Source organism: Urocampus carinirostris, chromosome 7 (assembly GCF_059441175.1).
Source record: "Urocampus carinirostris isolate Australia breed hairy pipefish chromosome 7, RoL_Ucar_1.0, whole genome shotgun sequence".
Taxonomy (NCBI): Eukaryota; Metazoa; Chordata; class Actinopteri; order Syngnathiformes; family Syngnathidae; genus Urocampus; species Urocampus carinirostris.
This window is the reverse complement of record NC_142355.1, coordinates 6,097,644-6,117,688: the sequence shown is the minus strand read 5'-3', so window position 1 is coordinate 6,117,688 and position 20,045 is coordinate 6,097,644. Positions and strand designations below refer to the sequence as shown.

Genomic DNA, 20,045 nt, shown 5'->3' with positions numbered 1-20,045 from the left:
CATTTCGGGGGGAAAACCGATTTTGTACATACACAAGCCGCACCTGTATATTAGCCGCATGCGCCCACATCGAAAAAAACGCAATACAAAAACGAAATTAACACATACCCGATACAGACCAAAAAACACAGCCGTCAAAATGAACTGAAAATGATACCGGTACTTAACATTTAATGCAGACCTGCGGAGTCCAGGTGCCCGTTGAAAGTAATCCAAGGGAAAAAAGTGTATAGTTCCAAAGCTAAGGGTGGGAAAAATATATATCCACTATTGTCGGCCGCGTCCACAAACACGTCTCACCTTTACTCCACTTCCCGTCAGCCCGCGTTTGCCCTGCCCCTTCTTTCTCATTTGCTCGTACAAAACATATCAGAATAAGTTTCTAAAATAAATACATTACAAAAATATACAGTTGCAAATACATATAATACATGATTACACATATTTACAAAGAAAGACGGTACACCCAGAGAGTTTTCAAAGCTTTAATAATAATAATATAACTTTCATCCCAAACTGTGCCTGTGAAGGGTAGCAAAACGCTACAAGAAACACGCTCGCAACACAGTAAACAGTTTTGTTAAAAAAACATACCGTGCCTGTAATAATCACGGCAAAACGTCCTCATCTTCCTCCTTATAACTGACGTCATCAAAGTCGTCTTCCTTAGATCTGTGAAAGAGACTTTGTCATATAGACGTCGTCCCACGCTCCCTTATTCAAAAACACGCTAGCATCACCCTCGCAAAGTAAAGTTTGCGCGCGATAGCTCTGTTTCCTTCTATATCGGAGTTTCCGATTGCGTTTAGCATGAATGTTGCGTCATGTGCCTTTTTTTTTGCAATTTGCATGATGAAAATATGTCTACGCTAATATAATTTGTGCACAAGCTCAAAAGTTGCAGTCTAAATCTTACCTCTTGTGCTTGAGCGCCGCTGGCAACAATTACATAAATTGGCCGCATCACTGTATAAGCCGCAGGGTTGAAAGTTTGGGAAAAAAGTAGCGGCTTATAGTCCGGAATTTACGGTAATTGTCAGAGCACTGGACTGTGACACTTTTTACCATGCTGTCCAAAAAAGAATAATGTTTCATGCAGTTTAGCTGGGCAAATTCACCCAACCGGCACTCTACCTGAGGATTACTTGAGAGCACTGCGTCCTTTCGCAACCCCCGATGACCTCCGCATGACCTCTGTGCCTTTTGGTCTGGACCCTTCCCATCACGCTGCCGCTGCTTACTACCACCCGGCCTTCTTGCACCATCCCTTGTCCTCACCCAGGTACAATCCACTTTACGAATGTCAACTGTTTGTTCTATAGCTTAAAACTCATACACCGGTTTGATGCCTTTTATCTTTAGAATGGAGGATCCCTTGTGTCTATCTGCGTTTCGGTCGCACTTCTACTCGGTTCCTGGCCGGGGCGCTTATCCTCCCCTGCAGCCTTCCGGCCTTCACCTGCACCTGCCTGGAGGCCGCTACCCCGGGGAGTTGAACCACATCGCGTTAGCCGAGAGGTAACACGTGTTTACCGCCTGGCTTTATTCAGATTCAGGTATACAGTGGAACCTCGGTTCTCGACCAAAATCCGTTCCAGAACCCTGTTCGAAAACCGATTTGTTCGATCACCGAAATCATTTTTCCCATTAGAAATAATGTAAATCGTTTTAATCCGTTCCAACACCCTGAATGTTTACCTCGAATGTTTAACGTAAACAAAGCTAACCCAGGCTAATCGTACGTTCGCGTTATCGTAATCTTCAGTACGAAAGATTACGCTAACATGAACGTGTGAAAACAAAAAAATCAGGTCGTTTACAAGTCATTTAGCACCCGGGTCTCCGCAACAAGTGGTGAGCGGTTCATTGGAAAGGGGGCTCCGTTCCAACACCCTGAATGTTTACCTTGAATGTTTAACGTAAACAAAGCTAACCCAGGCTAATCGTACGTTCGCGTTAGCGTAATCTTCCGTACGAAAGATTACGCTAACACGAACGTGTAAACATAAAAAAAAAAAGGACAAAGAAAAGAATTATGAATAGGATTTTTTACCTTTGTGGTGGTCAGCAGAAGGCGCAGGCGGAGGGTGGGGTATTCCCTAGCAAGATCAGACACTGGCACACCTCCTTCATATTTTGCTATTATTTCTTTCTTAAATGCAATAGTTGTACGCACTACTTTTGTTTTTTCACCTGTAGCAACTTTGCTGCTTGAACTGACTTTCTTCGGAGGCATAATAAGGTGGCTAAAACACCCGTACGCCGCTCAGCACGGCACCCTACCGTTCGCACTCACGCATTACCGGCGTTCGAACTCCGATTTTTTGACAGAACAGCGAAGCAAGAATTTCTCAAAATTTTTGGTCAGACTCTGATTTGTTCGAACTGAGAGGCGTTCGAAAACCGAGGTTCCACTGTATAAGGCGCACCAGACTATAAGGCGCATGAAATTGAGACGACAGTAAGAGCTCAGTGGATACGTTTCGCTGATTAAAATACAAAATGTTGTTTGTGATGGGAATTGAACCCTGGTGAGGGCGCAGACGCTTTACCACTAAACTACCAATGGAACAGATAACATACAAAAAGGTATTGGAGCTTAAATCATTCTCACACTAGTTTTACGGTGCTAGAAACCCCCTTTAGAAAAGCATTGGTTATTTTAGAAGTGTATTTGGGGTCATTGTCAGGCTGAAACATTGCCCTGAGACCCAGTTTCTGGAGGAAGGGGATCATTCTTTTAATGTTCGAAATAAAGTTTTCATTCATTCATTCATTCATTCATCCATTCATTCATTCTCTGCTCCAGTTTATAACACATGCTCGGTTTGTGTTTCCCTTAATAAAATGCAACTTCCCAGTTCTAGTTGCACTCATGCAGCCCCAAACCATGACATTCGGAACACCATAGTAGACTGTAGGCACAGCACAAACATGTTTGTTCTTCTCACCTGATTGCTGCCATACATGATTCACACCATCTGAGCCAAATAAATTAATCTTTGTCTCATTAGACCAGTGGTTATCTTTCCAGTAAGCCATGGTCTTTCTTTCCATACTTCTTTCCATTGTGTTAAATTGATGTTTCTTCAGTAAACTTTTATTAAATATTATAATGAAATATCTGCAGAAATATGAGGGGTGTATTCACTCATACAGTGTTCATTTTAGCTGTGAAAAGTGATGGGTCCCGGGGACTCGCATGCTCAAAAATCTATGGGTCCCAACAGAGATCTATGGGCCCCCAAAATTTTGTGTTGTTGCGGTTGAAATTGTAAATTGGCGACAAATATACAATATAAATCTATATATTCATTCAGTTTTAATCATCACAGTTTATTGGTAATACAAATCAGTTATCACTTCAAGATTTTTCAGTGCACAACAATATTGTACATTATACTAAATATAATTGCTGAAATAATGATATTAATCTATATTTTCATTCCGTTTTAATCATCACAGTTAATTAGTAATACAAAGCAGTTATCACTTCAGATTTTTCAGTTCACAATATTGTAAACTATACAAAATAATATTGCGGAAATATTTATATATTCATGCAGTTTTAATCATCACAGTTAATTGGTAATACAAAGCAGTTATCACTTCAAATTTTTCAGTTCATATATTCTTCGTGTCACGAGACGTGGTGGCGTGGAAGGTGACCGGACCAGAACGTAGGCAGGAGGCATGAAGGGAGAACTCAAATGCGTTGACGATCCATAGGTTTTATTTAATAAAATAAAAGTCGCCCAATACTCCGGGGCAAAACAGAACAATACAGAGTTCCTCCGGCACGAACTCAACAGGACAAGGCATAACAGACTAAAACAGGACAAGGCATAACAGAACGGGATTGTGAATAATAAGTAATGAACCAGCAACCGCAGAGCCCACCATGCAGCCTTAAATCAGACCCACCATTAGTGGAACTGCTTTCAGCTGTTGCCCAGGGGGCGGGGCAGACTGGTCACCAAGGCGACCGTGACAGAGCCCCCCTCTTAAGGGACAGCTCCCGAGGTCCCAAAAAAGAAAAAATTACAACCTCACGCCCCGGAATGGTTCGACGCTCACGATTGGGGCAACCCCGCTCCCTCCTCCGAACACGCAGGAACGGGGAGAGGCAGGCGCCATCTGCGTCGGGCGGATCGGAATCGGCGCTCGGCAGGGGGGGTCCGGCGGGCAAGCTGGACAGGGGATAACAGACAGGCAAAATCAGAGCAGAATCAGAACAGGTAAACAGGACAGGCCTCTACAGAAGAGTCGCACTCAGGTCAGGCCTCTACAGAAGAGTCGCTCTCAGGTCAGGCCGATGCAGAAGAGTCGCACTCAGGTCAGGCCGATGCAGAAGAGTCGCACTCAGGTCAGGCCGATGCAGAAGAGTCGCACTCAGGTCAGGCCGATGCAGAAGAGTCGCACTCAGGTCAGGCCGATGCAGAAGAGTCGCACTCAGGTCAGGCCGATGCAGAAGAGTCGCACTCAGGGGGTTCAGATTCAGAAGAGTCGCACTCAGGGGGTTCAGATTCAGAAGAGTCGCACTCAGGGGGGGATCAGATTCAGAAGAGTCGCACTCAAGGGGGGGATCAGATTCAGAAGAGTCAGACTCAGGGGGGGATCAGATTCAGAAGAGTCAGACTCAGGGGGGGATCAGATTCAGAAGAGTCAGACTCAGGGGGGATCAGATTCAGAAGAGTCAGACTCAGGGGGGATCAGATTCAGAAGAGTCAGACTCAGGGGGGAACAGATTCAGAAGAGTCAGACTCAGGGGGGAACAGATTCAGAACAACAAGACAGGACAGGAAAGACTGAACAAAATCAGTACAGGGAGAGTCAAGGCAGGCATGGGAGTCGAACAGGCAGGCTTGGGAGTCGAACAGGCAGGCTTGGGAGTCGAACAGGCAGGCTTGGGAGTCGGAGTCGGGCTGGCACGCAGGGGAGACGGAATAGCAGGCAATCGGCACGGGAGTCGGGCAGGCAGGCATGAGAGTCGAACAGGCAGGCGTCAATTCCTCCCGGGAGTCGATTCGAGGCACAGCAAGGGCCACGACGGGCGGGGCCGTGGTTCGAACGAGCAGGGAAGGCCAACTCAGTAGGCGCCTGCCGAACTGCGCTCTCCAGCTCTCCCCAAGTCGCGCTGGGATCGTTCGCTGAGTTCTCTTTGTTGGCTGGTTCATTCTGTCACGAGACGTGGTGGCGTGGAAGGTGACCGGACCAGAACGTAGGCAGGAGGCATGAAGGGAGAACTCAAATGCGTTGACGATCCATAGGTTTTATTTAATAAAATAAAAGTCGCCCAATACTCCGGGGCAAAACAGAACAATACAGAGTTCCTCCGGCACGAACTCAACAGGACAAGGCATAACAGACTAAAACAGGACAAGGCATAACAGAACGGGATTGTGAATAATAAGTAATGAACCAGCAACCGCAGAGCCCACCATGCAGCCTTAAATCAGACCCACCATTAGTGGAACTGCTTTCAGCTGTTGCCCAGGGGGCGGGGCAGACTGGTCACCAAGGCGACCGTGACACTTCGTGGTTTGCTGTCCCGCCATAGTTGTAATGCCTTCTCAAGGTCCGATCCATTATCATCCTCCTCATAGCGTAACCAGGAGTATCATTTAGTAAATTTTGGCAGAAAAGTCCTTTTCTTGCTAGTATTCTTTTGTTTATTTTTATCTTTTTTGTTCATCTTTCGATTAATCGTTCGTTTCAAAACACGTGTTTTCCTTGCCTTCGCGGTCTTCTGAAGAAATTCTCCGCCGTTTTTTCGTGCCGGAATTATTGCCGTTGTTACCACTTTCTGCTTTATGTCTCGACTTATTACCGACACTGAAGAAATGACCAATTTTTTGTTGATTTGCACCTAATACCAACTGTTTTTTCGGAGGCATACTTCTCTTTCACTCGACAACCGCCACGACAATGACATGATCTCGAAGCAACGAGATCTCGTTTGACGAGATCGGCGCGAGACCAAAACAACAATGGCGGATGGCGGATCTGCCTGACGGGGACGCATCGTTGATTTGACTCAATGCGTCCCCAGCAAAAATGATGCGTCTAGGACGCAGGGACGCGGGCAAACGAGAACACTGCTCATATGACATACTGTATAACAAATATCACAGATAGTTGATGCCATCTTTTAGATCAATAATTAATACTGATACCATATCGCAATGCCTTTTGTACATAAAATCCCCTCCACTGACTGATATATATAATGTTTTAAAATACCTTTAAATTTGAACATTTATTTGACTTCTATACATTTATTATTCCTTTAATTTCAGGTTCCTGACTATCAAATACTAGCATTGGTACATTGATACTAGTATTGATACTAAAGTATTGATACAAGTACCAATATCAATACTTTAGTTATTACTATTACTCAGTACTAAGACCATAACTACTATTGATTCAATAACATGAAACTAATAACATGGACTATTGTCACTTTTCTCTAACATGTTCAGCTGAATTGACCAATCCCATGTATTGGTAATGGACTTTCTCCAAATTACAATCATAATAAAAAAGCAGCATTTTGTGGTTCAATGGGCAACCATTTACTAGTAAATGCTCACTTTTGCAAAACAACATTGCCCGTCTGCTGCACAATTCAAAGGTGACATCTTAAAGGTGATTGCTTCTCATCAATTACCTCTGCGATAATGTCCGCGTATTTTTATTTCCATGTATTGCGTGTGCATGTTTCCTGCAGTTTCTCTCTAAGTTCTCGCTCAGTAATGCTGTGCGTGGATTATTTAATGTTCGTGCAAGCTTCACCAGCAGTGTCGAGTGTGTTACTGAAACAGTAATTAGTTACATTTACTTCATTTAAAAAGTAGTTCAGTTACCCCAAGATTATTAACGTAGCGCGTTTCTCTGAAAGGAACTATCTACCGTAAATTCCGGACTATAGAGCGCACCTGATTATAAGCCGCACCCACCACATTTTAAGAGGAAAACCGATTTTGTACATACACAAGCCGCACCTGTATATAAGCCGCATGAGCCCACATTTAAACATGTAACACAAACACAAAATTAACCCAAACCCGACTTCAAGTCTAACTAAATGTCCTTCATTAAAGTCCACAGTCCAAAAATGTATTCGTTTATCACGAGGCAAGAAGGAATGCAATGCCAAAGCGAAGCCACCAGAGAAAAGTGTCATTGTCATTTTTAAGCAGACTTGTTGAGAAACACGGCAAATTTTCAATCCTTGAGTTTTCGTCTGCACACCGATCTCGAGTTGTGTGGTGAAAAGTCCGTCTCTTTTTAGAGAACCGGCTTTTTTGGCTCAACTCATTCAAGAGAGCCGGATCTCAAACGGCTCACTTGCTTTGATGCATTGTATTACGAATTATGATGTTGCATAAAGAAGTTAAGAAAAAAAGGAAGTATAAAAGGAGAAAATGAAAAAAAGACAGGTTTGTGGTTATCCCTTTAATCGGTATATTACCAACAATAATTTGATGCAGAAAATGAATTGATAATTTGATGATTAAAACTGAATGAATATATAGATTTTTATTATATATTTGTCACCGATTTACAATTTCAACCTCGATAACACTAAATTTTGGGGACCCATAGATCTCTGTTGGGACCCATAGATTTTTGAGCATGCGAGTCCCCGGGACTCATCACTTTTCACAGGTAAAATGAACACCGGGTACCATAGGTATATGGCATTGAAATTCGTGAACCGTTTTCATTAAGTATCCTAGTATCACACCGGGTTGTAACTACGTTTGAGTAACACATTTTTATCAATTGCGTTAAAGTGCTCGTTGCATACAGGGTTGGGTAGAGTTACTTTAACTTGATTACTTTCAATTACTTTTGGATTACTCCAATACCAAATATGCTAATAAAAGACAAAAGAAACTAAATATAAATAAAATGACTATAATTTGTGCAGGCTTGGGGAGTAACGGAATACATAGAACGGCAAAAATGATGTTGGCAAGCTGTTTGTATTTATTTTCATTTTGTTTCTGTCGCATTTTATGTTATTTTTGCCGGAGATCAAAGAGATCAAAGCCAGGAGAGAAAGCTTACCACGTGTTGTGAGTCATCATTTTATTCATATTTAGTTTCTTTCGTCTTTTATTAGCATATTTGGTATTGGAGTCATCCAAAAGTAATTGAAAGTAATCCAGTTAAAGTAACCCTACCCAACCTTGGTTACATATAAAAGCCATTGCGTTACTTTGTAATGCATTACTCCAAACACTGTTCATCAGTATACGTATAATACCAGCCTCGCACTGGGTGTTGCATCTCTCAACCGCCCCCCTCCCCGTCTTTCCAGTGTGTTTCTCCCCTTCATGCTTAACAATTCCCCCCCCTCCTCTCGTAGGCTGCAGATGGAGATCGAACACCGCCAACGAGAGCGCGATCGAGAGGAGGAGATAGAGCGAGAACGCGACAGACAAAAGGAGAGACAGAGGGAAAGACAGCAACAGATGGGCCTGGCTGCAGAAGGCCACGCCTACTTGGCTGAGAGGTCGACCCACAGGGCATCCTTGTTGGAGGAAAGGGGCAGGCCCGGGCGGAGTCGGACCCCCAGCAGACTGGGTACACACACACACACACACGTGTTATTTGCAATCATTTCACGAGGCAAAAGGGGGGTACAGCACGGAACCAAGATAAGCCAGGTTTATTATCTCGGCCAAATTAACCCCTCAAGTCAGTTGCATGAAAGCAGGTTACATTTAGCTCGGCTCAATGATGATGGTGTTTTATACTCCGCTAAGACGTGTACAACGTACAAGGAAATCTGTACGGAAAAACGCAAATTTGTCATTGATGGGTACCGTCCGGTATACATCGACCATCACGAAACGGCAAATCAATCAAGTCAAACGAGTTCGCCGCTATCTCGGTATCGTTTTTTATCGCAAACAAAGCAAGCGGTTTGATGCTACTGTGCGCATGCGTCCGCAGCCTCGGATTTCATGTGGTAGTTATGTAGTGAAAGGAAGTCCGTCTCTTTTTAGAGAACCGGCTTAACAAAGATTTACCGCACTCCAAACTTTTCGTCAGGCAGATCCGCCATTGTTGTTTTGGTCTCGCGGTTCGAGTTTTCGTCTGCAAGACGATCTCGAGTTCGAGTTGTGTAGTTCTCTTTTTAGAGAACCGGCTTTTTCGGCTCAACTCATTAAAAAGAGCCGGCTCTTAAACGGCTCACTTGCTTTGATGCATTATATTACAAATGATGATGTTGTATAAAGAAGTTAAGAAAAAAAGGAAGTAGTATAAAAGGAGAAAATGAAAAAAGACAGGTTTGTGGTTATCCCTTTATTCAGTATATTACCAACGATAATTTAACGCAGAAAATGAATTCATAATTTGAATAAGAAAATGTACAATTGTACTTAATTATATTTGCATGTATTTTTTCCTTCTACAGTGAACGTCCAAGCGACTTCATTTTTGAACTTTTTTTATAATAAACCTCATTCATGTCGAGCAACTCAGGATCTCACAACAAAATGTTAACTAACAATATATATGATATAACGAAACACGTGTACAATATAACATGTTAAACTACATAAATAAACACGTTTGAAAAAAAATATGGTGTAAGATTATTTTGTATTTTGTAAGGGAAAATACAACATTTTGTAAGGGCATGGAGCCATGGAGGTTGACAGGTATGTAATATGTATATTATTGCAGTTTTCCTGCTCTTTAGAGGTGAGCTGGACCTCGGAATGACACGCAGCAGCGTGTGACAATACAGAAACTAGATCTAAAATGGGATCAAGTGTGGATTTTGTATTTTTGTTAAAAAACAAACTTTGTGGAGATGATGTTACGCCTTTTGCTTTTAGGCACTGTCCTTTAAGTCAGCCCGGCTTATGTTATCTCATCTCATTAGCTGTACCGCTTATCCTTATTAGGGTCGCGGGGGGGGCTGGAGCCCATCCCAGCCATCTCCGGGCAGTGGGCAGGGGACACCCTGAACTGGTTGCCAGCCAATCGCAGGGCACACGGGGACAGACAACTCATTCGCTCAGTCACACCTAGGGACAATTTGAACCGGCCAATTCACCTGAAATGCATGTCTTTGGAACGTGGGAGGAAACCGGAGTGCCCGGGGAGAACATACAAACTCCGCACAGTAAGGCCGGTAGCTGGATTTGAACCCACGCAGGAGGTTCCCACGACCTCAGAACTGTGCCGCACACGCGCTAACCACTGCTCCGCCGTGCTGCCCTACTTTTTATTTTATTTTTTAAATTACAGTTTTTTCATGTTTATTCATTTGCCAGAGTGAACACAATTTTGAAATAAAGAGTCAGTAATATGTTGGTCTGTAATGATATCTTGCATCGAATGTCCAGCAAAGGTTTTGAGTTTGTTCTGAAATGTTCATCCAGATAAAGCCAATGAATCGGAGCTCCCGGCCTTCCCTGCACAAAAAGCCTCACCCTTGAACCTCCACACTTCCAGAGGGTCTGTCTCGCACCCAGTGCCCAGTCTGGTGCCCAGTCTGGCTCCTTCTCAACCAGGTGGAAAACACCACGGAGCTATTGCATCTGCTAGCGTGACGCAGAGAGCTTGCGAAGAGACCTGGATGAAAGACGGCACAAGGTGAGAAATTTGTGCTCGTAGCTCGGATTGCCTGATATCAAATAAGTAAAGATTAATTTGTCTGTTCCTGACCTCACAAAAGCATCAAAGTTAACCCTAAATAGCTATAAAACACTTCTTGCTGACCACTTAGGCATCTATCAGTATCGTGTAGAGCCTTCTATCTACCGAGAGAGCTAACTGTGGTCATTGGGGTTGCTGTTTACGTTCCACCGGATGCTAACGTTAGCATACCACTAAATCTCCTGTCCGCTGCTATCAATAAACAGCAGCTCGCACACCCCGACGGAGCTTTTATCGTCTCCGGCGACTTTAATCGGGCATGCTTAAGGACTGTACTTCCTTCAATACGTGGACTGAGCAATTAGGGAAAAAACACTGGACCGTGTGTACAGTAAGATCAAACATCTAGTTGGATCTGGCCATCTCTGTCTGTCCCTCACCCCCTAATACACCCCCCTCCGGAGTAAAATAAAGCCTATGCAATCAAGGACAGTACAAACATCTTCTTTGTTCCTTTATCTCTTTGTTTTCTTTACCCTCACTGTAAAATGTGGACCTGGAGTGCCACGTCCAATTTCGTTGTCACAATATATTCAACCCATGTAACAATGACAATAAAGGTATATTCTATTCTATTCTATTCTATTCTAAAAACACATTCAAATAGTAATTAAACATAGAAAATACAGTAGTAAGTAAGCTAAATAAGACGATATTAACGAAAAAAAAATGCATTTTTTTTCTTAAGAGAGTTTTCGTTTACAGGAGTGCGGAAACAGGTAGGCAACAAAGATCAGGCAGAAAAAAGCAGGACAGGAACGGAGTCGGACAAAAAGGCTTACTGAGCTGAACGCGTAACGATCTGACGGTTCTTGGAAGCCGGGGGTTTAAAAAGAGAGTGACAGCCAATCAGCTGTCCGGGCTGTTGTCGCCAACTAAGCTGCCGCAGCTGCGCTCAATCGGCAATCATGACACGGGGAAGTTCAAATATTTTAATTAAAAAGCCCAAATACTTTTAAATCAACCTTGTCAATCAGTGTTTGTAAGCTATTTTTGTCACTTTCTAGTCTGCATCAATGTCTCAGAGTCAAATAATTTATAATGGAATTGAAGTCAGTTTTCTTTTCCTGACTTTTTCGGCTCCACCTTTCTGCTTTCCATCGAACCTGACTCATATCAATCGCGCTATTCTGTGTTAATTTTTACTGCTACAGAAAAGAAGCCTGATGGTGGGCCAAACCAATTTAAAATTGGGGAGACGAGAATTCTCCCAGATGGTCAAACTCACCTCATCTGTTTTGATGTTGGGGTTGCGCTGAATGTGGCCGAAGAGCTGTCTAGAGAATAAATGCATGAGTAAGGTCAGATAGTTAAAGTGACAGATACATATTAAAATTGATTTTCTCACCCAGCCAAACAGATATCGTATTTCAAAATTCGTGTGTTTTAGAGGTACTTACGTATGTAGAGGTATGACTATTGCAATTATCAAATGTATATGTAGGTATATCGGTGTTCATTTAAAAAGTGATGGGTCCCGGAGACCCGCATGCTCAAAAATCTATGGGTCGCAACAGAGATCTATGGGTCCCCAAAATTTAGTGTTGCAATTGTATTGTAAATCGGCGACAAATATATAATATAAATCTATATATTCATTCAGTTTTAATCATCACAGTTTATTGGCTATACAAATCAGTTATCGCTTCAAGATTTTTTCATTCACAACAATATTGCACATTGTACAAAATAATATTGCTGAAATAATTATATTAATCTATATTTTTATTCAGTTTTAATCATCACAGTTAATTGGTAATACAAATCAGTTATCACTTCAGATTTTTCAGTTCACAATATTGTAAATTATACAAAATAATATTGCTGAAATATTAGTCTATATATTCATGCAGTTTTAATCATCACAGTTAATTGGTAATACAAAGCAGTTATCACTTATTTTTCAGTTCATATATTCTTCGTGGTTTGCTGTCACGCCACAGTTGTAATGCCTTCTCAAGGTCCAATCCATTATCATCTTCCTTATAGCGTAACCAGGAATAAAATTAAGTCCATTTTGGCAGAAAAATCCTTATCTTGCTTTAGGAGTATTATTTTGTTTATTTTCTTTCGTCGAGTCGTTGGCTTCAACACACGTGTTTTCCTTGCCTCCGCGATCTTCCGAAGAATTTCTCCGCCGTTTTTTCGTGCCGGAATTATTGCCTTTGTTATCACTTTCTGCATTATGTTTCGACTTATTACTGACCCTGAAGAAATCACCAATTTTGTGTTGATTATCACCATCTTTCAACGACAACTACCACAACAATGATGTAATCTCGAAGCAACGAGATCTCGTTTGCCGAGATCGGCGTGCAGACGAAAACTCGAACCGCGAGACCAAAACAACAATGGCGGATCTGCCTGACTAAAAGTTTGGAGTGCGGTAAATCTTTGTTGAAAATAAAAGTAATCGGGTAATAATGACAATTTTGTGTCGAAAAAGTTACGTCCAGTTAATTTGACACTATGCGTCCCCAGCAAAAATTATGCGTCTAGGACGCAGGGATGCGTGCTAACGAGAACTCTGATGATAGTTTTTTTTCTTGTGTTTCCGCAAACAGAACAGGACCACCAAACCAAGGCATGAAAAACGGCCCACCTCCTCTTGGCGCGCCGCCTCCTCTTATCTCACCTAAAAATTCGCACACCACACTGTGGAACCCCGCCTCGTTCTTGGACCACCGAAAAGCCGTCCCTCCCATTTGCCCTCCTCCTGGCCTGACCAGGGTCGACCGACCTCACCGGGGGGAGAAGAGCAACGAGGGACCGGGGTTGAGATGGGAAATCCCCGAGAAGAATCCCTCAGGTAGGGAAGAGGGCAGTCTATCCCACCAGGCTGAGCAGGACCTCATACAGAGACGCCATTTCAACAACCTCCCCCTGAGGCTGTGGGGACCCCTGTCAGACCCCAACGCAGGCAGAGAGAGGGAGAAGGACTGCACCATGGTGTTCGATGAGGCTCTCCAGCAACATCGGCGACTCCTCAGCAAGCTGGACCTGGAGGAGCAGAGGAGGAGGGAGGCCCTCGAAGGAGGTCAGCTGTCTCACTTCTACTCTATAGCATATGAATAACCTATACTTTTCGTGGGCAATATCTCAACAACAACATTTTCTTCATGTTGGGTTTTTTTGAGTTTTTCCTTGCCCTCATGTTGGTTCCAGATCAGGGGATGGTGTAAGACTAGTCTGAAAAAATAATCTGTGTAATAATCTGTGAAGCCCTTTGAGACTCTTTGTGATTAAGGGCTATACAAATAAAAATGACTTGACTTGACTGAAAAGGCGCCAAAACCCCTGGGAAAGTATGACTAACACCATCTGAATATCTTCTCTTTAGGTTATTACTACGACTTAAATGAGTCGTACGATGAGAGCGACGAAGAAGAGGTTAAAGCCCATCTCAGGAGAGTGATGGAGCAACCACCACTTAAGCTCAATATATCATCAGAGGTACTTAACACATTTCCAAACTACAGCCCAGAATATTATCCTAAGGTCTAAAGCAGGGGTGTTTCCCATTCATGCAAAGAGCCATTTTTTGTAAAATTTGGACTCATTTTGGTTGCTCTTTAAAAAACTCAGTTCTGTAGCTACATGACTTATCAAAAGAAAATGACACATTTCCCAATAGCGGCCGTGAATCCATGTAAGGCGCTAACCTGCCTATTGGGGGTATTAGGGGTTCAGTGTCTTACCCAAGGACACTTCGACATGTAACACAGACACGCCGGGATTCGAACTGGGATCCCTTGATCCCAGACGAGCGCTCTACCTCCTGAGCTACTGCCGCCCCAAAGAAGAAAGCTTGAACTTTCATTTTTCATCAAAAAAGGATTATGTTTCTACCTTTTACCATTGTTAACTAAACAACAGTTAAACATGGCTAAGTTTCTTGGAAATACTAAATAAATAATACATTCTGAGAAAAACGGCTTTTTGTGAAAGGATGCATTTAGAACGGAACTCTTACTTCGTTTTTGATTATCTAAACCAGGGGTGTCAAACTCATTTTAACCCGGGGGCCACACGATAGAACAAACATTCTGTCGGGGGCCGGACTAGTAGATTAAAGAGAAAGAAAAGAGAGATATCGAAATAAGAGAAAGAGAGAGGGGAAAGGAAGGAGAGAGCGGGACAAAGAAAGCGAGAGAAGGAGAGAGTGTAAGAAACAAAAGAGATAAAAAGAGAAGTTGTGAGAGAGGGGGAAAGAAAGGGAGAGGAAGAAAGAAATCCAAAGAGAAATAGAAAGACGGAAGGAGAGAAAAGAGAAAAGAAAGCGCAAAGGGAAAGAAGAGAGAGAGAGAAAAGGAAAAAATGAAGTTAGAGCAAAAGAAGTTAAAAAGACACGCCTTTTCATGTGTCAGCTGTACACCGCCACAATCTGGGTTCGATGGAAGCAATTTTGGGCGTTTTTTGTCAGAGACTGCTCAATTTCTACATTAATAGATGCCGTGAGGGTAGCTCTTACTGTGGTCTCAATTTCATGAGCCTTATGTATGAAAACATACATGACATACATGTTTTGGGGGGGTTCGCCTTACAATCCGGTGAGTCTTATAGTGCAGAAAATACAGTACAGTGGAACCTCGGTTCTCGACCATAATCCGTTCCAGAACCCTGTTCGAAAACCGATTTGTTCGATCACCGAAATCATTTTTCCCATTAAAAATAATGTAAATCGTTTGAATCCGTTCCAACACCCTGAATGTTTACCTTGAATGTTTAACGTAAACATGAAGCTAACCCGGGCTAATCGTACGTCCGCGTTATCGTAATCTTCCGTACGAAAGATTACGCTAACACGAACTTGTAAAAAGAAAAAAATCAGGTAGTTTACAAGTCTTTTAGCACCCGGGTCTCCACAACAAGTGGTAAGCGGTTCATTGGAAAGGGGGCTCCGTTCCAACACTCTGAATTTTGGGCTCAGTTGCAACACCCTGCATGTTTACCTCGAATCATAAAGCTAACCCAGGCTAATCGTACGTTCGCGTTATCGTAATCTTCCGTACGAAAGATTACGCTAACATGAACGTGTGAAAATAAAAAAAAGGATAAAGAAAAGAATTATGAATAGGATTTCTTACCTTTGTGGTGGTCAGCAGAAGGCACAGGTGGACAGTGGGGTATTCCCTAGCAAAATCAGACACTCTCACACCTCCTTCATATTTGGCTATTATTTATTTCTTAAATGCAATAGTTGTACGCACTACTTTTCTTTTTTCACCTATAGCAACTTTGCTGCTTGCACTGACTTTCTTCGGAGGCATAATAAGGGGCTAAAACACCCGTACGCCGCTTAGCATGGCACCCTAGCGTACCGGCGTTCGAACTCCGATTTTTTTGACCGAACAGCGAAGCAAGAATTTCTCGAAATTTTTAGTCGGACTCCGATTTGTTCGAACTGAGAGGCGTTCGAAAACCCAGGTTCCACTGTAATTTCAATTCCAATGTATTTTCTTTTCTTTGTCCCCCACTGAAGAAAGTGGATTTCCTGCGCACGTGCGGCCTGGTTTCTCTGGCTCATCGGGAGGAGATTGTGCAGCGCAAGAGGAGGAAGAGGAGGCGGATGATGAGAGAGCGCAGCGCCTCGCCGGTCGCGCAAGGGAGGCGTCTACCCCCTGCGCCTCCCCCGGCTTCACTGACCACGCCTTACACGGCTGCGCAAATGGACAGTGCCCCCGAGCTACAGGAGAAGAAGGACTTCCTGAGCACCTTCAAGCTCTCGCACGTTAGTGCTCAGGAACGGAAAGGTACAAAGATTTGATTCATTTGTCAAAAAGTCGTCAAACTGATTTTTGCTCGGGGCCAAATGGTAGAAAAAAACATTCTCTTGCTTGTGAATGAATTACATAATACCGTAAATTCCGGACTATAGAGCGCACCTGATTATAAGCCGCACCCACCACATTTTAAGAGGAAAACCGATTTTGTACATACACAAGCCGCACCTGTATATAAGCCGTATGCGCCCACATTGTAAATTGTAACACAAACGCAAATTAATCCAAACCCAACTTCAAGTCCCGCAATTGAAACGAGATGTCCTTCATTGAAGTACACAGTCCAAAAATCACAGCCAGTAAAATGAACGGAAAATGATACCGGTACTTAAGGTTTGATGCAGACCTGCAGAGTCCGGGTACCCGTTTTACCCCACTTCCTGTCACCCCCCGTTTGTTCCGCCCCTCTTTTATTTCGCCTGTGGAAAACATATCAGAATAACTGTGTCAAATAAATACAAATAAATACATTACAAAAATATACAGTTGCAAATACATATTATACATGGGTTACACATATTTACAAAGAAAGACGGTACACCGAGAGAGTTTTCAAAGCTTTAATAATAATAATAATATAACTTTCATCCCAAACGGTGCCTGACAGGGCAGTTAATGGTAGCACCACGCTAGCAACACGCTCGCAACACAGTAAACGGGTCTGTTAAAAAAACATACCGTACTTGTAAAAATCACGGTAAACCGTCCTCATCTTCCTCCTTACAACTGAAGCCATCAAAGTCGTCTTCCACAGTGTCGGAAAGAAACAGTGTCATATAGACGTCGTCCCACGCTCCCATCCACTCCTGATTCTGTGCCCTCCTCTCCGTCACGCAGCAGACCGGCTTTTCGGAACCCGTTGGTGATGGCTGATTTTTTGATGCTGCCCCACGCTGTCCGGATCCACTGGCAGACTTGCGGAAAAGTTGCCTTTCGCATGCGGCCAGTTTTAGTGAAGTTGCAGTCTTCCTCTGCGCATATATTCCAACGGTCTAAATCTTACCTTTTGTACTCGAGCGCCGCTGTTAGAAAAATGACATAAATTGGCCGCAGGGTTGAACGTTTGGGGAAAAAGTAGCGGCTTATAGTCCGGAATTTACGGTAGGTGTGCCATAGCTGGATGGCTAGGGGTCTTTTTGGATGCTTTACACTTAAATTACAGTATGATTCGGGGATGCAAGATTTAATTATAGGATGATTATTGGGTGGTTTTATTCCCAACATTTAATTTCCTTTTACCAATAGATCCCACAGAGAGCGCCAAGCCACGCTCACCATAGTTACGGTATCCATGTATCACACGAGGAGCAAATAGAGCGGCCAAAACAGCAGTTATTCCTAATAGTATCGCCGTTTCATCTCTTCCTTATTATGCAAACTTATCTCAAAAGACAATAGAAAATTATTATTATTTTTTAATTATTTTAGTTATATTTATGGCATCGAGGTGTCCAAAGACACTCATAACCTTTTTAGGGTGGATGCAAAATAAACATATAGATTCAGATTTCTAAGAGATAATGGTATATAGATTTTCAATCACTTTGCCGTGACACACGAGTGTGCCGTGAAAGATCGTCAGGTGTGCCGTGAGAAATTATCCAATGTCACTTTTTAAAATTAAAAATTTTATAAAACATTTATGAATGGTTTTCTGCAAATGTTATGTCTTGTCAAGTGTCTGTCCTGTAAAAACTGGGGGTATTATGAATTATATTGTAAATAAACATACTGCTCGGTGTCATTTTATAACATTTTTGGTAAGTGGTGTGCCGCAAAATTTTTCCACTGTAAAAAAAACATGCCCTGGCTCAAAAAAGGTTGAAAAACACTGATATAGAAGATAAATAACTGAGTGACCCAGCACATCAAATTCAGGAAACGAGTGGTGCCATATCCACCCGTTCACGAGCCTAACAAACCCGATACACCAGATCAAAAACTGCACATCTTATCTATCCCATAATTTACAAGTTTGACTTTAATCACAAAACGCCACCTTGCCTTGTATCTGTTTTTGTCATATGCTAACGAGGTATGCTAACGGGGGTGCAGTGATATGCTCAAAGAAAGTGCAAGTAAAGCTGACGCAGTAACTTTCAAACTTCTCTCACTGACAACTAAAAGACCCAAAAGCAGTAATAAAGATAAAACACTAACGAAAGAACGATAGAACAAATGACTTTGTTTTGATTCCCATCAATCCTATGCACGTTGAGGTTGTGTAGCCGCTATCATGCCATCAGCGAATGTTATTACTCATCGCCTTGGGCCGCCAAAAGAATGGCTTCTTCTTTGCCAAATCTTCTTTGCCAGGTCGAGCCGGCCCCAAACAATTCTTGGAAGTTACATAAAGATTACAAAACATCCTGTCTGGTGGCGTGCATGTAAACGTGCAAGGGGGGTGGGAAATACGAGAATGTTGTATTAGAATATAAAAAGCCAATTGTCTCTGAAGACGGAGAGACTTCGAGATTTCTGTTGACGAAGTTCAATAAACGAACTCTCCCTCCCACGCCAAGACTCCGTTGCACCTTTGTCAGGGATAGACATCTCTCATCTCATCTCATTAGCTACACCGCTTATCCTCAGTAGGGTCGCGGGGGTGCTGGAGCCCATCCCAGCAATCATCGGGCAGTGGGCAGGGGACACCCTGAACTGGTTGCCAGCCAATCGCAGGGCACACGGGGACAGACAACTCGCTCGCTCATTCACACCTAGGGACAATTTGGACCGGCCAATTCACCTGAAATGCATGTTTTTGGAATGTGGGAGGAAACCGGAGTGCCCGGAGGAAACCCACACAAGCACGGGGAGAACATACAAACTCCGCACAGGAAGTCTGGAGCTGGATTTGAACCCACGCAGGAGGTTCCCAAGACATGAACTGTGCCGCACATGCGCTAACCACTGCGCCGCCGTGCTGGGATAGACATTATTAAAACTATTTAGTGGCTATATTTGCACAGATAAAATACATGTATATAGTTTAATCATACATGATGGTGGGAGCAAAAAACTCACGCCCTTCTTGGCTGAGGTCCCGAACAGAGAGAGGGAGTGGTTTATTTTCGTCATGGAAATCATTACAGACAAGAACACGATTTCAAAATAAAAGAATACAAGATTGATAAAAGTACAAGTGTCAGGACGGACCAGAACAGAGCAGGAGACCCCAGAGCGTTCGTTACAAGTCTTTTATTTGGGGAAGCGTAAGGGTTAGCGGGAGACGTGATCAATCGTAGCGTGGGACGGAGGCAGGTCAAGTTTACCAGGACTGAAGAGAAGATCGTAGCGTGGGACGAAAGCAGGTCGGATCGGAGGCAGGCAGGCAGAATCAGGTAAACAAGAAGGCACAGGTAATCGGGAGAGTCTTACGGGGTACAGAAGTAATCCTCCGACCAAGAGTTCTCCGCGTAACGCGTTTAAAAAGGGAGCATTAACCAATCAGGAAGCACATTCCAGCGCGCCACATGATTACCCCAGGTGGCTCCACTTGGGTAATCATGACAACAAGAGATATAATTACACTCATTGTTGAAACGTTACTTTATGTGTGTGTTTGTATGAGAA

General features: G+C 43.1%; 1 protein-coding gene across 3 annotated transcripts in view; it reads left to right on the top strand.

The window, feature by feature from the left end:
• Positions 1 to 20,045, top strand: part of LOC148362181 (genetic suppressor element 1-like) — a 105,627-nt gene that overhangs the window by 70,819 nt on the left and 14,763 nt on the right. For all 3 annotated transcript variants that reach the window (XM_088339591.1, XM_088339590.1, XM_088339592.1), the window contains exons 5-11: positions 1,100 to 1,282; positions 1,363 to 1,518; positions 8,381 to 8,598; positions 10,413 to 10,626; positions 13,254 to 13,726; positions 14,030 to 14,142; positions 16,172 to 16,442. In XM_088339591.1, coding sequence (XP_088195717.1) covers positions 1,100 to 1,282; positions 1,363 to 1,518; positions 8,381 to 8,598; positions 10,413 to 10,626; positions 13,254 to 13,726; positions 14,030 to 14,142; positions 16,172 to 16,442 — 1,628 coding nt within the window. The remainder of the gene's footprint in view (positions 1 to 1,099; positions 1,283 to 1,362; positions 1,519 to 8,380; positions 8,599 to 10,412; positions 10,627 to 13,253; positions 13,727 to 14,029; positions 14,143 to 16,171; positions 16,443 to 20,045) is intronic.